This window comes from Mobula birostris, chromosome 7 (genome assembly GCF_030028105.1).
Source record: "Mobula birostris isolate sMobBir1 chromosome 7, sMobBir1.hap1, whole genome shotgun sequence".
NCBI classification, from domain to species: Eukaryota; Metazoa; Chordata; class Chondrichthyes; order Myliobatiformes; family Myliobatidae; genus Mobula; species Mobula birostris.
This window is the reverse complement of record NC_092376.1, coordinates 43,847,899-43,863,648: the sequence shown is the minus strand read 5'-3', so window position 1 is coordinate 43,863,648 and position 15,750 is coordinate 43,847,899. Positions and strand designations below refer to the sequence as shown.

At 40.2% G+C, this 15,750-nt stretch overlaps 1 protein-coding gene across 7 annotated transcripts in view; it reads right to left on the bottom strand.

The window, feature by feature from the left end:
* The window catches only part of LOC140200153 (spermatogenesis-associated protein 13-like), a 256,449-nt gene that overhangs the window by 69,568 nt on the left and 171,131 nt on the right, over nt 1-15,750 (bottom strand). For 6 of the 7 annotated variants that reach the window (XM_072263028.1, XM_072263025.1, XM_072263031.1 and 3 more), the window contains 2 exons: nt 12,984-13,325; nt 9,438-9,582 (listed from right to left, as the gene is read on the bottom strand). In XM_072263028.1, coding sequence (XP_072119129.1) covers nt 9,438-9,582; nt 12,984-13,325 — 487 coding nt within the window. The remainder of the gene's footprint in view (nt 1-9,437; nt 9,583-12,983; nt 13,326-15,750) is intronic. The other variant, XM_072263027.1, reaches the window with a different exon arrangement.

Sequence of the window (15,750 nt, the reverse complement as noted above, 5' to 3'; positions counted from 1 at the left end):
AATAAGGAACTATCTGATCTTGCAGAAGCAGCTCAAGGTATAGCTAAATATGGGAAGTATAGTGTAGGGGCTAGAATGTTCTGGAGAAAAGGGGAAGGGTCCGAATGAGGAACTGATGGGCTAGCTTTGGCTTAAAATAATTATAACTAACTGACCAATGATTATTTTACATCTAATTGTATCTTAGCATGTGATTGAAATGCTTCTAATATTGTCTAAACTTGTAATCATAAGATTTCCTGCTACCTGATCAATGTTATAAATTGTGGAGAATTGTGTAATTCGGGGGCAGTTTCTGGACTGGCTCTTTTGGGATATCAGTCTGTAACTTCCTCCATAGCATGCTATGAGTAGAGAATAAAGGTTTGAAAAGAATTACGTGTGTCAGTGTATCTGTGGTATAATTGCTATTGCATCAGGTCTGATCGAATACGAAAGCAGGTACAACAGGTTATTAAGAAGGCAAACGAAATGTTGGCCTTCATTGCTAGAGGGATTGAATTGAAGAGCAGGGAGGTCATGCTGCAACTATATAGGGTACTGGTGAGGCTGCACCTGGAGTATTGTGTGCAGTTCTGGTTTCCATACTTGAAGAAGGATATACTGGCTTTGAAGGCAGTGCAGAGGAGGTTCACCAGGTTGATTCCAGGGATGAAGGAGTTAACCTATGAGGAGAGATTGAGTGGCCTGGGCCTATACTCTCTGGAATTCAGAAGAATGAGACGGGATCTCATAGAAACATACAAAATTTTGAAAGGGGTAGATAAGATAGAAGTAGGAAAGTTGTTTCCATTGGTAGGTGAGACTAGAACTAGGGAACATTGCCTCAAGATTCAGGGGAGAAGATTTAGGACGGAGATGAGGAGAAACTGTTTTTCCCAGAGAGTGGAAATCTGTGGAATTCTCAGCCCAGGGAAGCAGTCAAGGCTTCCTCACTAAATATATTTCAGATACAGTTAGATAGATTTTTACATAGTAGGGGAATTAAGGGTTATGGGGAAAAGGCAGGTAGATGGAGCTGAGTTTACGGAATGATCAACCATGATCTTATTGAATGGCGGGGCAGGCTCGATGGGCCGGATGGCCTACTCCTGCTCCTATTTCTTATGTTTTATATTCTACGCCACGAAAATCCAGCACCCTGAAGGCGGGCTAGTCTTCCAGGCCGCGTCCTTGGCATATCAAAAAGCAGCCAGTCGTGAGGCCCCAAGAACAGATCCCAGTTCCGCAAAGAACTGAACTGAAGAACGCAACTACCAACTGTGCTTGCCTGCTAGTTTTCTAGTGCATGCACTAAGTTTCCCAAATCTCTTAATACTTCAAATTTCTGTATTTCTTTTTCAGTTAAGTAATATTTTCCTTTATTTTAAAATGAACAACTAAATATTTTCCTGCTTTATTCTCTAATTGCCAAAATGTATTTACTCACTTAACCTATCAATTTTTCCCTAATGGCTTCTGTATCCTCCTAACAGCTTGTCTGTTCACTTATTTTTGCTTCGTCCTCACAATCAGCTACTGGTCATTCGCTACCTTTCTCTAAGTCATTAAAATACTTTAACGGATCCCTGGATTACCCCACTAGGTATAGATTGCTAACTGGAAATTGATCCCCTTATCTCTCCTCTGAGCTTCCAACCCTTCAGCCAATACTCCATCCATATCAAATGAGATAACCTTGTTGAATTTTTTCTGGAAGTCCAAATACAATGAATCTACTCTTTTCCTTTTTATCAACTCTGGATAAGACTTCTTCAAACTTATAATAAATTTATCAGGCATGATTTCACCTCCATGCACCAATTTGACTCAAGTTATTCACATTATGATTTTCCAAATGTGCTGCTGGTACTTCTTTAATACTCAAACATCACCTATAAGTTTCCAGATTCAGATGGTGACAAGGAAGCATACAGGAGAGAGTTAGTTTGGCCGGTGCCACAACAATCTCACACTTAGAAGTCAGAAAGACCAAGGAATTGATTGTGGAATTCAGGAAGGGGAAGTTGGAATGACACACACCAGACCTCACTGAGGGCTCAGTGGTGGAAAGAGTGAGCAGTTCCTGGACATCAACATCTCAGAGGGTCTATCCTGCACCTAACACATTGATGCAATCAAGACAACGGCATGCCAGCAGCTCTGCTTCATTAGGAGTTTGAGGATATGTGGCCTTTCACCAGATATTCCTGCAAATTTTCACAGATCCACAGTGCTTGCATCACAGCCTGGTATGGGGGCCTCCATTGCACAGAATCAGAAGAGCCTGCAGAGGGCTGTAGGCTTAGCCAGCTCCATTATGCTTATAACTCCCCAATATTGAGGGCATCCTCAAGAGGCAGTGTCTCAAGAAGGTAGCATCCATTACCATTTCAGACATGCCCTCTTCTCATTACCACTTTTGGGGAGGAAGTTTGGGACCTGAAGACCCACTGTCAATGATTCAGAAATACAGTAGTTTCTTCCTCTCCATCATAAGATTCTAACAGCCCATGAATACCAAGTCATTATTCTCCTATCTGCCTTATTACTGTTATTTTACCATTTTATGTCTTCACACTGTACTGCTGCCATAAATATCAAATTTCACATCATGTAATTCAGTGATAATAAACCTGATTCTGCTTCTAAACAATTTGGCTAAGCTTGAATTCAACCAAGCACTTAGCAACAATGATTGTATTTTGGACACCACCTGGTAGTTACTTAGCATCAATATACTTTCAACTGCAACATAAGCCCAGGCGTTTTCGAGACTTTTGGAAGTAGCTGAACCCTGTGAAACCTTCAATGAACATTCCTTCATCACAGAGGGAAAATTGTTTATCAAAAGGTGATACTGAGGACGTCACCTGAGCAATTAGCAGTATATCCTGGGAGCTGCAAATATTGACTTCTGGCAATTACAAAAGTCTTGTTTTTGGATCCAGCTTGATTACAGAGTCTAGAAGAATTTGACGCCTGAGCTCATTTTGTTGTTCTTGGAGTTAAACTTGGTCAAATGTTTCTTTGACTCTGAGGGGATACTCTTGAATCCAATCTACTGATCTGCAATCGAAGACCAAAGCTACAAGGCAGGAGGAATGTAACTCTGGTAGAAGCAGAAATATTGAATGGGTTAAAGCATTAAATAAAGCTTATAATCATTTCTGAAACAAAGGAGGTTGATAAAGGGGCATTTAGCTGGGTTAGAAAATCCAAAACTACAGATACTGAAGAACAGAAATATAATCAGAAAACATTGTAAACATTCAGCAGGTCAGGTAACAGCAACATCTGGGAAAAGTTGCATTACATATCAAAGATGTTTTGTCAGAACTGGAAAAGGAGGAAAACAATCTTGTTTTAAATTGTAGAGAGTGGAGGAGAGCTGAATTACATGTGTTTTTATTGTGTAATGAGGACAAAAGGCTTATGTGTGTGCATACATCTTGGGAGTCTAAGACATTTGCAAGTACTGTATTTGTCAACATGGAGCAGAGAGTGAGTTTGTAAGTCTGACGGGAGAAAAAGGTAAGGGTGGAGTGCTATGGGTGCAGACCCACCCAGCCCTGAGACACCAGGCAAGATCATTTGATTCCAAACAATTAGTTTATTGGTCATTACAGAATGTCCCTCTGGTGCTTCCCGCTCCTTCCACTCATCCCTACCATGATTTCCTCCCCCTACCCCCTTTCCACTCTCAGTCCACAATAGAGACCCATCAAATTATTGCAGTACTAGGCAATGATCTTGGGCTCCCTAGCTATATATATGTGCCCAAGACTTTTGCACAAAACAGTACTGTACATAAGAAACGTTAACTGTTGGAAAAACACGTTCAAAACCTGCCTGGACAACACACAAAAGATGCTGGAGGAACTCAGCAGGCCAGGCAGCATCTATGGCAAAGAATAAACCATCAACATTTTGGGCTGAGACCCTTCATCAGGGCAAGGGTGCAGGGTCTCAGCCCAAAATGATGATCCTCTACTTTTTTCCATAGATGCTGCCTGGCCTGCTGAGTTCCTCCAGTATTTTGTGTGAGTGCTTGGATTTTCAGCATCTGCAGATTTTCTCTTGTTTGCAAAACATGTCTGGATAGGATTGCAACTGGTCTCTGCCCTATCAGAGCTCTCAATATTTTACACACTCGTTTTTTTAATACCGAAGGGATTGAGTTAGGAACAAGTAACTATAGTCAGAAGGTAAGTAGTACAAAATATGCCAGCCATTATGAGAAGATAAGAGAAAGAATCTTCATACACCATTTAAGATGTAATAACCTGCAACAATCAGACAGACACCAGAGTCCCAAAGATTACAGGTTACTGGAACATAGCAGAAAGTCAACAAAATTGAGAGAGTACAGAGAAGATTTACTAGAATGTTACCTGGGTTTCATCTCCTAAGTTACAGAGAAAGGTTGAACAAGTTGTATCTTTATTCTTTGGAGCGTAGAAGGTTGAGAGGGGTCTTGATAGAGGTATTTAAAATTATGAGGGGGATAGATAGAGTTGACGTGGATAGGCTTTTTCCATTGAGAGAGGGGGGACATTCAAACAAGAGGACATGAGTTGAGAGTTAAAGGGCAAAAGTTTAGGGGTAACATGAGGGGGAACTTCTTTACTCAGAGAGTGATAGCTGTGTGGAACGAGCTTCCAGCAGGAGTGGTTGAGGCAGGTTTGATGTTGTCATTTAAAGTTCAATTGGACAGCTATATGGACAGGAAAGGAATGGAGGGTTATGGGCTGAGTGCAGATCGGTGGGACTATGTGAGAGTAAGAGTTCGGCATGGACTAGAAGGGCTGAGATGGCCTGTTTCTGTGCTGTAATTGTTATATGGTTATATGTTATATGGTTAAGAGACAGTGTTTGAAAACTGCCACGGGAATTTCTTCCTATGATGGCTTGTTAAATAATGTAACAGCCGTAGCTACATTATGGATACTGAAAGCAGACATTAGGTGTGGGAAACCTGGTTTTATAATGCTTATATTAATCAGACTACATTGGAACCTCCCAGAAGAGATCAGAGAAGGGCTTACATTTAGGGCAAGGGAAAAGAGCGTTTGAGATAATACAAGAGTGGCAAGTACCTCGAATGCACTGCCTGAGGGAGTGTTTGAAGCTGGGTTGCTGCCAGCTTTTAAAAAATATTGAGAATTCAATCACTTGGGCCTAGAGGACAATTGAAAAGTGCTGGAAGATAAGAATAATTTAGAAGGGTGCCACCAGATCAGCATTGATGAGTGGGGCCCGTCTTCCAGTGACTCTCTCAGGTGCCCAGATTGGTTGTCCTGTCACATCACATGGTTACAGACATTTCTCTGTCAAATCAGTATTAGGGTTGCTTGTGTATCCAAGGAGTTATCCCTTAAGACAGTGGTAAAACAAAGCTCTTTTAAGCAAAGGTATTCCTAATAAAGGTGACTGAAATTGCAGAAGCACCTTAACAGTTGAGATATGCTCCCTGGGCAAATATGTAATCCTATGGACCCACTTGCCAACACTCAAATATTTAACTGAATTGTATTATTGAAACTATGCTTAATCACCCACTGCAAAACACACACACACACACACAAACAAACACAAACAAAATGCTGGAGGAACTCAGCAGGTCAGGCAGCATCTATAGAAAAAAGTACAGTTGATTTTTCGGGTCGAAAACCTTCGGCAGGGCGGTTTGTAATCTGAGGCATTGTATCCTCTGGTCTGGACTCTCCCACCATTGAAAACATCCTCTCCAAATCCACTCTATCAAGGCCTTTTGCCATTTGATAGGTTTCTATGAGATCACCCCTCATTCCTCTGAATTCAAGTGAATACAGGCCCAGAACCATCACTTTTCATATGACATGCTATTCAATTCTGGAATAATTTTTGTGAATCCTCTCCAGTTTCAGCAAATCCTTTCTAAGATAAGGGACATAAAACTGCTGACACTTCTCCAAGTGAGGCCTCACCAATGCTTTATAAAGTTTCAACATTATATCCTTGCTTTTATATTCTAGTCCTCTTGAAATGAATGCTAACATTGCATTTGCCTTCCTCACCACAGACTCAATCTACAAACTAACCTTTAGGGAATCCTGCACAAAGACTCCCGAGTCTCTTTATGCTTGCCTCAGTTTTTAGTATTTTCTCTCCATTTAGAAAATAGTCAACCCTTGCATTTTTTCTGCTGAAGTATATGGCCATACACTTCCTGACACTGTATTCCACCTACCATTTTATTGCCCACTCTCCTAATCTATCTATGACCTTCTGAAGCCTCTCTACTTCCTAAAAACTATTTGCCCCACCACTGATCTTCATATTGTATGCAAACTTTGCAACAAAGCCATCAATAGTATCATCCAAATCATTGACATATATCATAACAAGAATGGGACCCAACACAGGCCCCATGAAACACCACTAGTCACCGGCAGCAAACCAGAAAAGGCTCCCTTTATTCCCACACTTAGCCTCCTGCCAACCAGCCACTGTTTTATCCATGCAAGAATCTTTCTGTAATACCACAGGCTCATAGCTTATTACGCAGCCTCATGTGTGGCACCTTGTCAATGGCCTTCTGAAAATCCAAGTACACAACATTAACCGATTCTCCTCTGTCTATCCTCTTATTATTTCTTCAAAGAATTCTAACAGATCTGTCAGGCAAGATTTTCCCATGAGGAAACCATCCTGACTACGGTCTATTTTATCATATATCTCCAAGTACTCTGAGACCTCATCCTTAATAATTGACTCCAACATCTTCCCAACCACTTGAGGTCAGACTAACAGGCCTATAGTTTCCTTCTTTCTGTCTCTCTGCCTTCTTGAAGAGTGAAATGACTTTTGCAATTTTCCAGTCTTCTGGAACCATTCCAGAATCTAGTGATTCTTGAAAGATCATTACTAATGCCTCCACAATCTCTTCAACCACTTCATTCAGAACCCTGGGGTGTACACCATCTGTTCCAGGTGACTTATCTACCTTCACACCTTTAAGTTTTCCAAGAACCTTCTGTCGAGTTATGTTAATATCACACACTTCATGCCCCCGGTACCTGGAACTTCCACCATATTGCTGCTGTCTTCCACAGTGAAGACTGATGCAAAATACTTATTTAATTCATCCACCATTTCCTTTTCCACCATAACTATCTCTCCAGTATTGTTTTCCAGCAGTCCAATATCCACTTTCGCCTCTTTTATACTTCATGTATCTGAACAAACTTTTGGTATCCTCTTTAATACTATTGGCTACCTTACTATTGTATTCCATCTTTACCTCCTTAATGATGTTTTTAGTTGCCTTCTGTTAGTTTTTAAAAGCTTCCCAATCCTCTAACTTCCCAATCATTTTTGCTCTATTAAATGCCCTCTCTTTGACTTTTATGATGGCCTTGACTTCTATTGTTAGCCACAGTTGTGTCATCTTTCTTTTAGAATACTACTTCTTGTTTGGGATGTATGTATTCTGTTCCTTCCAGATTGCTTCCAGAAATTCCAGCCATTGCTGCTCTGCTATCATCCCTGCCAGTATTCTTTTCCAATCAACTCTGGCCAACTCCTCCCCCATGCCTCTGCGATTCTCTTTACTCCACTGTAATACTGATACACCTTACTTTAGCTTCTCTTTCTCAAACTTCAGGGTGAATTCAATCATATTATGATCACTTGCCCCTAAGGGTTCTTTTACCTAAAGCACTCTAATCAGTTCTGGTTCATTGCACAACACCCAATCCAGAATAGCTGATCCCCTCGTGGGCTCAACCACAAGCTAAAAAACAATCTCTTAGGCACTCTAGAAATTCCAGCTCCTGTAATCCAGCACTAACCTGATTTTCCCAATCTATTGCATATTGAAATCCCCCAGGACTATTGTAATATTGGCTTTTTGGCATGGATTTCCTATTTCCCATTTAATTTGTAGACCACATCCTGACTACTGTTTGGGGGGCTGTATACAACTCCCATCAGGATCTTTTTGCCCTTGCAATTCCTTAGCTCTATCCAGAATGATTATAGTCATAGCCATACTTTATTGATCCCGGGGGAAATTGGTTTTTGTTACAGTTGCACTATAAATAATAAATAGTAATAGAACTATAAATAGTTAAATAGTAATATGTAAATTATGCCAGTAAATTATGACAATATGTCCAGGACCAGTCTATTGGCTCAGGGTGTCCGACCCTCCAAGGGAGGAGTTGTAAAGTTTGATGGCCACACGCAGGAATGACTTCCCATGACGCTCTGTGCTGCATCTCGGTGGAATGAGTCTCTGGCTGAATGTACTCCTGTGCCCACCCAGCACATTAAGTAGTGGATGGGAGACATTGACCAAGATGGCATACAACTTAGACAGCATCCTCTTTTCAGACACCACTGTCAGAGAGTCCAGTTCCATCCCCACAACATCACTGGCCTTACGAATGAGTTTGTTGATTCTGTTGGTGTCTGCTACCCTCAGCCTGCTGCCCCAGCACACAACAGCAAACATGATAGCACTGGCCACCACAGACTCGTACAACATACTCAGCATCGTCCAGCAGATGTTAAAGGACCTCAGTCTCCTCAGGAAATAGAGATGGCTCTGACCCTTCTTGTAGACAGCCTCAGTGTTCTTTGACCAGTCCAGTTTATTGTCAATTCGTATCCCGAGGTATTTGTAATACTCCACCATGTCCACACTGACCACCTGGATGGAAACAGGCGTCACCGGTACCTTAGCTCTCCTCAGGTCTACCACCAGCTCCTTAGTCTTTTTCACATTAAGCTGCAGATAATTCTGCTCACACCATGTGACAAAGTTTCCTACCGTAGCCCTGTACTCAACCTCATCTCCCTTGCTGATGCATCCAACTATGGCAGAGTCATCCGAAAACTTCTGAAGATGACAAGACTCTGTGCAGTAGTTGAAGTCCGAGGTGTAAATGGTGATGAGAAAGGGAGACAAGACAGTCCCCTGTGGAGCCCCAGTGCTGCTGTTCACTCTGTTGGACACACAGCGTTGCAAGCACACGTACTGTGGTCTGTGATTCAACACCTTCCGACCCTATGTCACTTCTTTATAATGATTCAATTTCATTTTTTACCAACAGAGCAACACCGCCCTTGCCTATAACATCATACATGCCAATCTGCAATTGTGCTACAAGTTTATCTACCTTATTCTGTATTCTGCATGTATTCAAATGTAACATCTTCAGTCCTGTATTCACCTTTTTCAATTTGGTCCATCTTTTATGTTGGAACGCATCCCGTTGACTGCAATTTTGCTCTGACAACAGCCTCCACCACACGCTGTCTGTTGTTAAACCAGCTACCTCATCTTCAGCACTATCCTACGCCTTTCCTATGATACTTCTTGCATCTATGATAGTACAAAGTATGCTTTATTGAAGATGTCTACAGTCAGGATTACAATATGCTTGATGATTTAGAAAACAGTTACTTACTATACGATGTCCTCTTTTGTCTCCTGCATCCAACTCGATCCAAGCCAATCGGTGTACTATGGGAAAAGGTTAATGGTCGAATTCTGGCAGACACTGCTTTGTATGGTGGTACTTGATGTGAAGGAATGGGTGGTCGAACAACTGACTGAAAATAGAAAATGTGAGCAAAATGTTTGATTAGAAAATATATTATCCATTAGAAATTAAAAACTTCATCAAATAAGTTGAATATTTGAACTATTCATTATACATGCAGATACAAATTCTACTGAACTCCCAATTTAACCAAATCAATATTCAAATTGTTTTAAATTCGGATGTTTCAAGTTCATGATTTCTTTTTCCATTTCACATTTACCATGTTTTTCACCTTAATTTTCCAAATGTAAGAGAGTTTAGCTCAAAGACAAAAGGAGATGGATGGCTTTTCAGGTCTGGTGTAAACACAACAACTTGAGTCTCAACATGGACAAGATTAAAGATACGATTATGGATTTCATGAAGGTGCAGGCTGCCTACGCCCAACTGAACATCAATGTCTTCACCTTGGAGAGAGTCAGGAACACCAAGTTTCTTGGTGTGCACATTACTGATGACCAACAGCACCTCTTTTGCCAAGAGAGCACAGCAGCACCTCCACTTCCAGAGGCAAGCGAGGTTCCCCACCTACCCCACCATTCTCACTATATTCTCTCGAGAGAGAGTACCATCGAGAGTGTCCTGACCAACTGCATCACCATCTGGTATGGGAATTGCAATGCATCAGCTCCCATGACCCTACAACAGATAGTGACGACTGCTGAATCATCACCAGGGTCTCTTTCCCCCACTCCATTCAGGAACGTATACCAGTAGTATTGCATACTTGGTGCCTCCAGCATTGTCAAAGGACCCTCCCATCCTTCCCACAATCCCTTTGATCATCTGACATCAGGCAGAAGGTAGCCCAGCATAAGAACCAGAACTGTCAAGCTGGGCAACAGCTTCTCAGCTTCTTCCCCAGGCTGTTAGTCTTCGTTAAACCCTAGTGCCACCCAGTACACATGTCCACCTTGTCTGAATACCCTGCCTCATCCTCCCCTCCCCAACTCACAGACATATTCTCATTCTGCGCTGGTGATATTTCATCTTTCATTGCTGCTGTGTCAAGTATTTATACTACAGCTTCTTTCACTACTGTCTAATATAAACATGTACCTTATACTTTATGTCAATCAGTCAATCTTCAGGCCATTGTACTCAGCGACCTGTGCTAATGTTATTTTGTGACTGTGTGAACTGTGTTTTGCATCTTGGCCCCAGAGGAACAATGGTTCATTTAGCTGTACACATGTGTATGGCTGAATGACAAGTGAACTTGAAATGACAGCATTAATCAGAGTAGTGGCAGAAGGGCAAGGTTTAAGTGATAAATCTCTATAGTCAGGGGCACTAACAGGTGTTTCTGTGGCCACGAGCAAGAATCCAAGATGCTGTACTGGTGCCTGGGTCAAGATTTTGATTGAGGGCAGTTCATTCTGAAAGAGAGTCGGCGGGGGGGTGGAGGGGGGTAAGCATCCAGCAGGCTGAAAGGAAGAACAGGCAGGGACAGGTTAATGAACAAGGTGGGTTGATAGGTTGAAGTGTATTTATTTCAGTACGTTGTATTGCAGAATTACCAGGAATGGGTTCATACTACCGGATATTCTAAGGAGAAATGGGCCTGGCCAGGGATTGTAGTTTCTACTTTTGCTATTCGCCACTTTCTTTGACTCATCAATCAGGAATAGTTTTCACCTTCTAATAAAGGATTCAGAAGTCACCTGTAGCATCTAAACTTTTGCTCACAGAAGTCCAGCTAACTCAGCAAAAAAAAACCTTCTGACCTAAAATATTTTGAATCACACTGCACCAAAAACTGATTAAATCAAAAATTCTCCCTTTTCCATTTATTGCATTTTTTTTGCCTTTGAGTGCTGATTCATGGTGATAATGTCCATAGTACTCTAGTCCCAGTCCCACAATATTTGCAAGCCGAGATTCCTTAAGCCTCTCACACAAGTCTGAACTCCACATATTTGCACCTTCAAGCTGTGATGATAACACTGTGCACTGATTCGATAAGAGTAACCTGCTTGACCTTTATTATCTTTGTTCTATGGCAAGGCTGGCAATTCAGTTAGCCATCCTAATAGTTTGCCCTTTAAGTTAAAAAAAACATTATTTTTGTTTCTTAACTTTTCTATCCTGATACTTAATTTTGTACTCCCCATCACCATTTAATTCCCTATTACACTTGTTGTGGACCAAAGTTTTCTATTAAGATTTAATAGCCTGACAAATTTCTAAACAACTTACTGTAACAGGAGTTACACAGGCAAAGTAGTTCCAAAATTCAATTGCTTACAGAGGTTTGCCTGATCACAATTAAGACTTCCATCCTCCTCCCACCTCCACCAATGGAATCAGAATTCATAGGAACTTTCATTGAATATGTACCTCAAGGTTACATGGAAAGGAAGGGGGTTGGAGTGGGGGAAGCAGGAGAATAGATTAAATTGGATTGTTCTTTTCATGACTGACTCAATCATTCTATAATAGTTAAGACAAAGGAACTAACTTTAACAATTAGGGTGGATGGGAGAATGCAAGACAGTCTTGATTCACCTGGATTTAAAAAAAGGATTAAATAGTAATTTTTAGCAAAAGGTGGAAGGGCAGAAAGCATGGGAACATACCTACTTGCAAATTACCCTGCCCTCTCCCAACAAAGTGATATACCATATAGACCTGGAAATATGTTATTATTTATTTTTATTGGGTGGGTCTAACTCCTGGAATTCACACCCAACAATTGGAAAGGTGCAAGAAGACAGTTCATTAAAACCTTTTTGAAAGGAGATAGGGATGGACACGAGATGTCGGACTTGCCAGTAGTACCTGCAATAAAAGGTGTTCATAACAATTTATTTTCCAAAACAATCAAAGGAAAAAATTCTGAACTTTCTCTTTGGCAACACTGAAGATGTTAGTCTTCACAAGTTCTCACCAACTCAAATCCTCAAAGAACATTGCTGCTTCTGCTGTAATCCCACTGAAAACATCTTACTGTGTGACAAATCAAAACAGAAAATTTTACAGATTCTTCTGGATGATTGTAAGCAAAAAATAAAATTTCACTTAATTTCAACTTTAAAACATGGGAAATAGATCAACTATCCTTTCATAAGTCAAAGCATTGCATGAAATAAATAGCTTTTATAATCACAATTTTAATTCACTTTTACCAGATTCATGAATTTGCGATACAGTCACCAAAATTAATTAAGGGCAAGAGAAATGAAATTCATCTCAAAGAGATAAACATACTCTGGCAGATATTATTGCCTTTCACTTTTTTTTGGCAAAAAGCATTTTAAAAAATCAGTGTTTGAATTTGTATAATAAAAAGGAACAAGTCTACTTCCCATATATGAATTTCATCAAGAACAGAAGAGAAATTTTCAAAGATAAGAGTAAAGTGGGAAAGTCTTTTGTATAGTAGAAGCAGCAAGAGCATCATCTTACTTGTACCGTAAAAAGGTCCATTTCCTCAGACTTATTATTTCCGTAGATATTAAACCCGTCAATTACAGAGATGGGTCTTCTTTTTTCATTTCGATGTTGCTGAATACTGGCATATTTTTGTGCCTGGGAGTCAACACAAGGTGTCTCAGTGCTACCTTCACAATCTCCAAACTCCATTTTTTGAGGCTGAATAGGAAGACCATTCTCTGGGATAGAAAAGTTAATGCTTGCAAACTGGCCACAGTCTGAAAGCGGCCGTTGTCGCAGCCTGCCTTTCCCACAGTTCCATCGTCTTTGAGCAATTCTCTGTGTGTTTGTCTTTTCATCTTCCAGGGAAGAGACCTTTCAAATGTGAACACAGAGCATCATGTTTACTAACACTACTGCTTAACTTCAAAATTGATTTCTTCTGTACAAAAGTCTCAATGTCAACTCCTAATGTATGGCACAGTAGACATTCACACTAACTTGACAGATCTAAGAAATATCCAATACAGTCTCCACCGTACTTAGTCTTAATCTTCTCAGATATGCATATTTTGTTGAATTGTGCTTTCTTCTAAAATCAAGTAATTGAAGAACACTGAGAAAACAGGGGTAGGCAAATCAGAATTATCCAAGCTAATTACATACACACACACATAAATTAACAGGAATGTGCTTAATGCTATTTGGGTTATGGATGGCAAAGGGAAATTTATTAAAAATATGCACCCATCTTTGCATGACAATGAATGTTAAAGCATAAGTGTTTTACTACACAAAATAAAATAATCATAGCATTCAATTTCTTTGACTCGGTGCCAGAAACACCCACAAACTGTTTCTCTTTAGATTTTTTTAATACTGTGGATACTGCTGATTTACTAGAGCAGATTTCCAAAAAGGCAAATCATCAAAGTTTGGGTTTTGAGACAGTATGACAGAAGATGCAATAATTGATTGTTCACTCGGCATAGCATTCTCTAAAAGATGAATCCGTTATTACACTGATCTTAACAGAGCATTTGCGACAACAGCTGAGTTGAAAGCAAAATAATTACAGAAATCATCCAACTCGCTGAGGGAAAGTAGAAAATAGACAGAGTAAGATCTTCTTTATTGGCTGGTCATAGGAATTCTATTTCAGTACTAAATCTTCAAAGAATAGAAGCATTAACTTAAAAAAAAGGAAGGAATTTAATATCCACAAAGACAATTATAAAATACATTGTGAACTTTGTCGATAATATTTTGACTAGATGGAAGATACCATGGTGCGCTTAGCAAAGCGCCCCAAATGTGAACAGAAAATATAAAAAATGATTCCAATATTGTAAAATTAAGAATGCAGTAGAAATTTAAATCTTTTTCTTGCGCTTTTTTTTCTCATAATGCTTCTCTTGAATGGCTCGATGTTCTCATCTGGTTATTTTGAAATTAATTATCACTTAATTACTCATGTGTAGTATTACTATTAAATTTGTCTATGTACCTCCCTCTACCATCCTTTCAGGAAATGCATTCCAGAATCTATACTTTGGATGGAAAAATCTTCTCCTCATATATTCTCTAAGCCACTTTCTCTTCACCTTAAACTTATATCCTCAAGTTTTAAGTACCTCTGCTTTGGAGAAAAGTTTACAATAATCTATACTATCAATGCCCTTCAAGCTTTTGTATACTTCCATCTGGTACCCTCTCAGCCTCCTCCACTCCAAGGAAGACAAAACCCAGCCTCTGCAGGCTCTCCTCATAACTGAATCAGTTCATTTCACCAATATCTTGGTTAATCTTTTCCACACTCCCTCCTGTGCAATCACCTCCTTCCTTATTATAGTGTTTTATAACGTTGTATGAAAGCCTCACTGTTTTGATTCTACGAGTTTAATGAAGGCAAGAACTCCATATGCTTTCCTCACCACCTTATTTGCCTGTGCTATAATTTTCAGGAATCCTCAAACTAGTACACTAAGATTCCTTTGTTCCTCAATACCACCTCAGGACCTACCATTCACTGTCAAAGTCCTCTGCTTGCTAGTCCTCCCAAAGTGCATCACCTTGCACTCATCAGAATTACATTCCACTGGTTATTCTGCCTATTTTAACAACTGATTAATATCATCCTGTACTCTGATTATCCACTTCGTCTTCAACAACACCAATCTTTCTGTCGCCTATAAACTTACTAATGATTCAAATACAAATTGTTAATGGGTAAAGGTCTCTGCACTGACTACTGTGGCTTCAAATAAGCAAGTAATGCTTCCCCCTATCACCTTCTGTGTTCTCTTACCAAGCCAAATTCGGATCTAATCTGCTGACCCGTTTTAGACCCCATGGATCCTAACCATTTGGATCTTGTGCAATGAGCAACTAATCACTGCAGATATAGTTCTTAAAAGATATGTACACTTAAAGAAAAGAACTACTACCACTACTACTCCAGAGCAACACATACAAAATGCTGGAGGAACTCGGGAGGTCAAACAGCGTCTATGAAAAGGAATAAACAGTCAACATTTTGGGGCGAGGCCATTTTCATCAGGACTGGAAAAGGAAGTGAAAAAGATGCCAGAGTAAAAAGGTGGAAGGAGGGGAAGTAGCACATGCTAGAAGGTGATTGGTGAAGCCTGGTGTTGGGAAAGGTAAAGGACTGGTGAAGGAGAAAACTGATAGGAGAGGAGACTGGACCATGGGAAAAAGGGAAGGAGGAGGAACACCACGGGGAAGTGAAAGACACGGGAAAAGAAGAAGTATGAGGCCAGATGGAGAAAGAGGCAAAGAA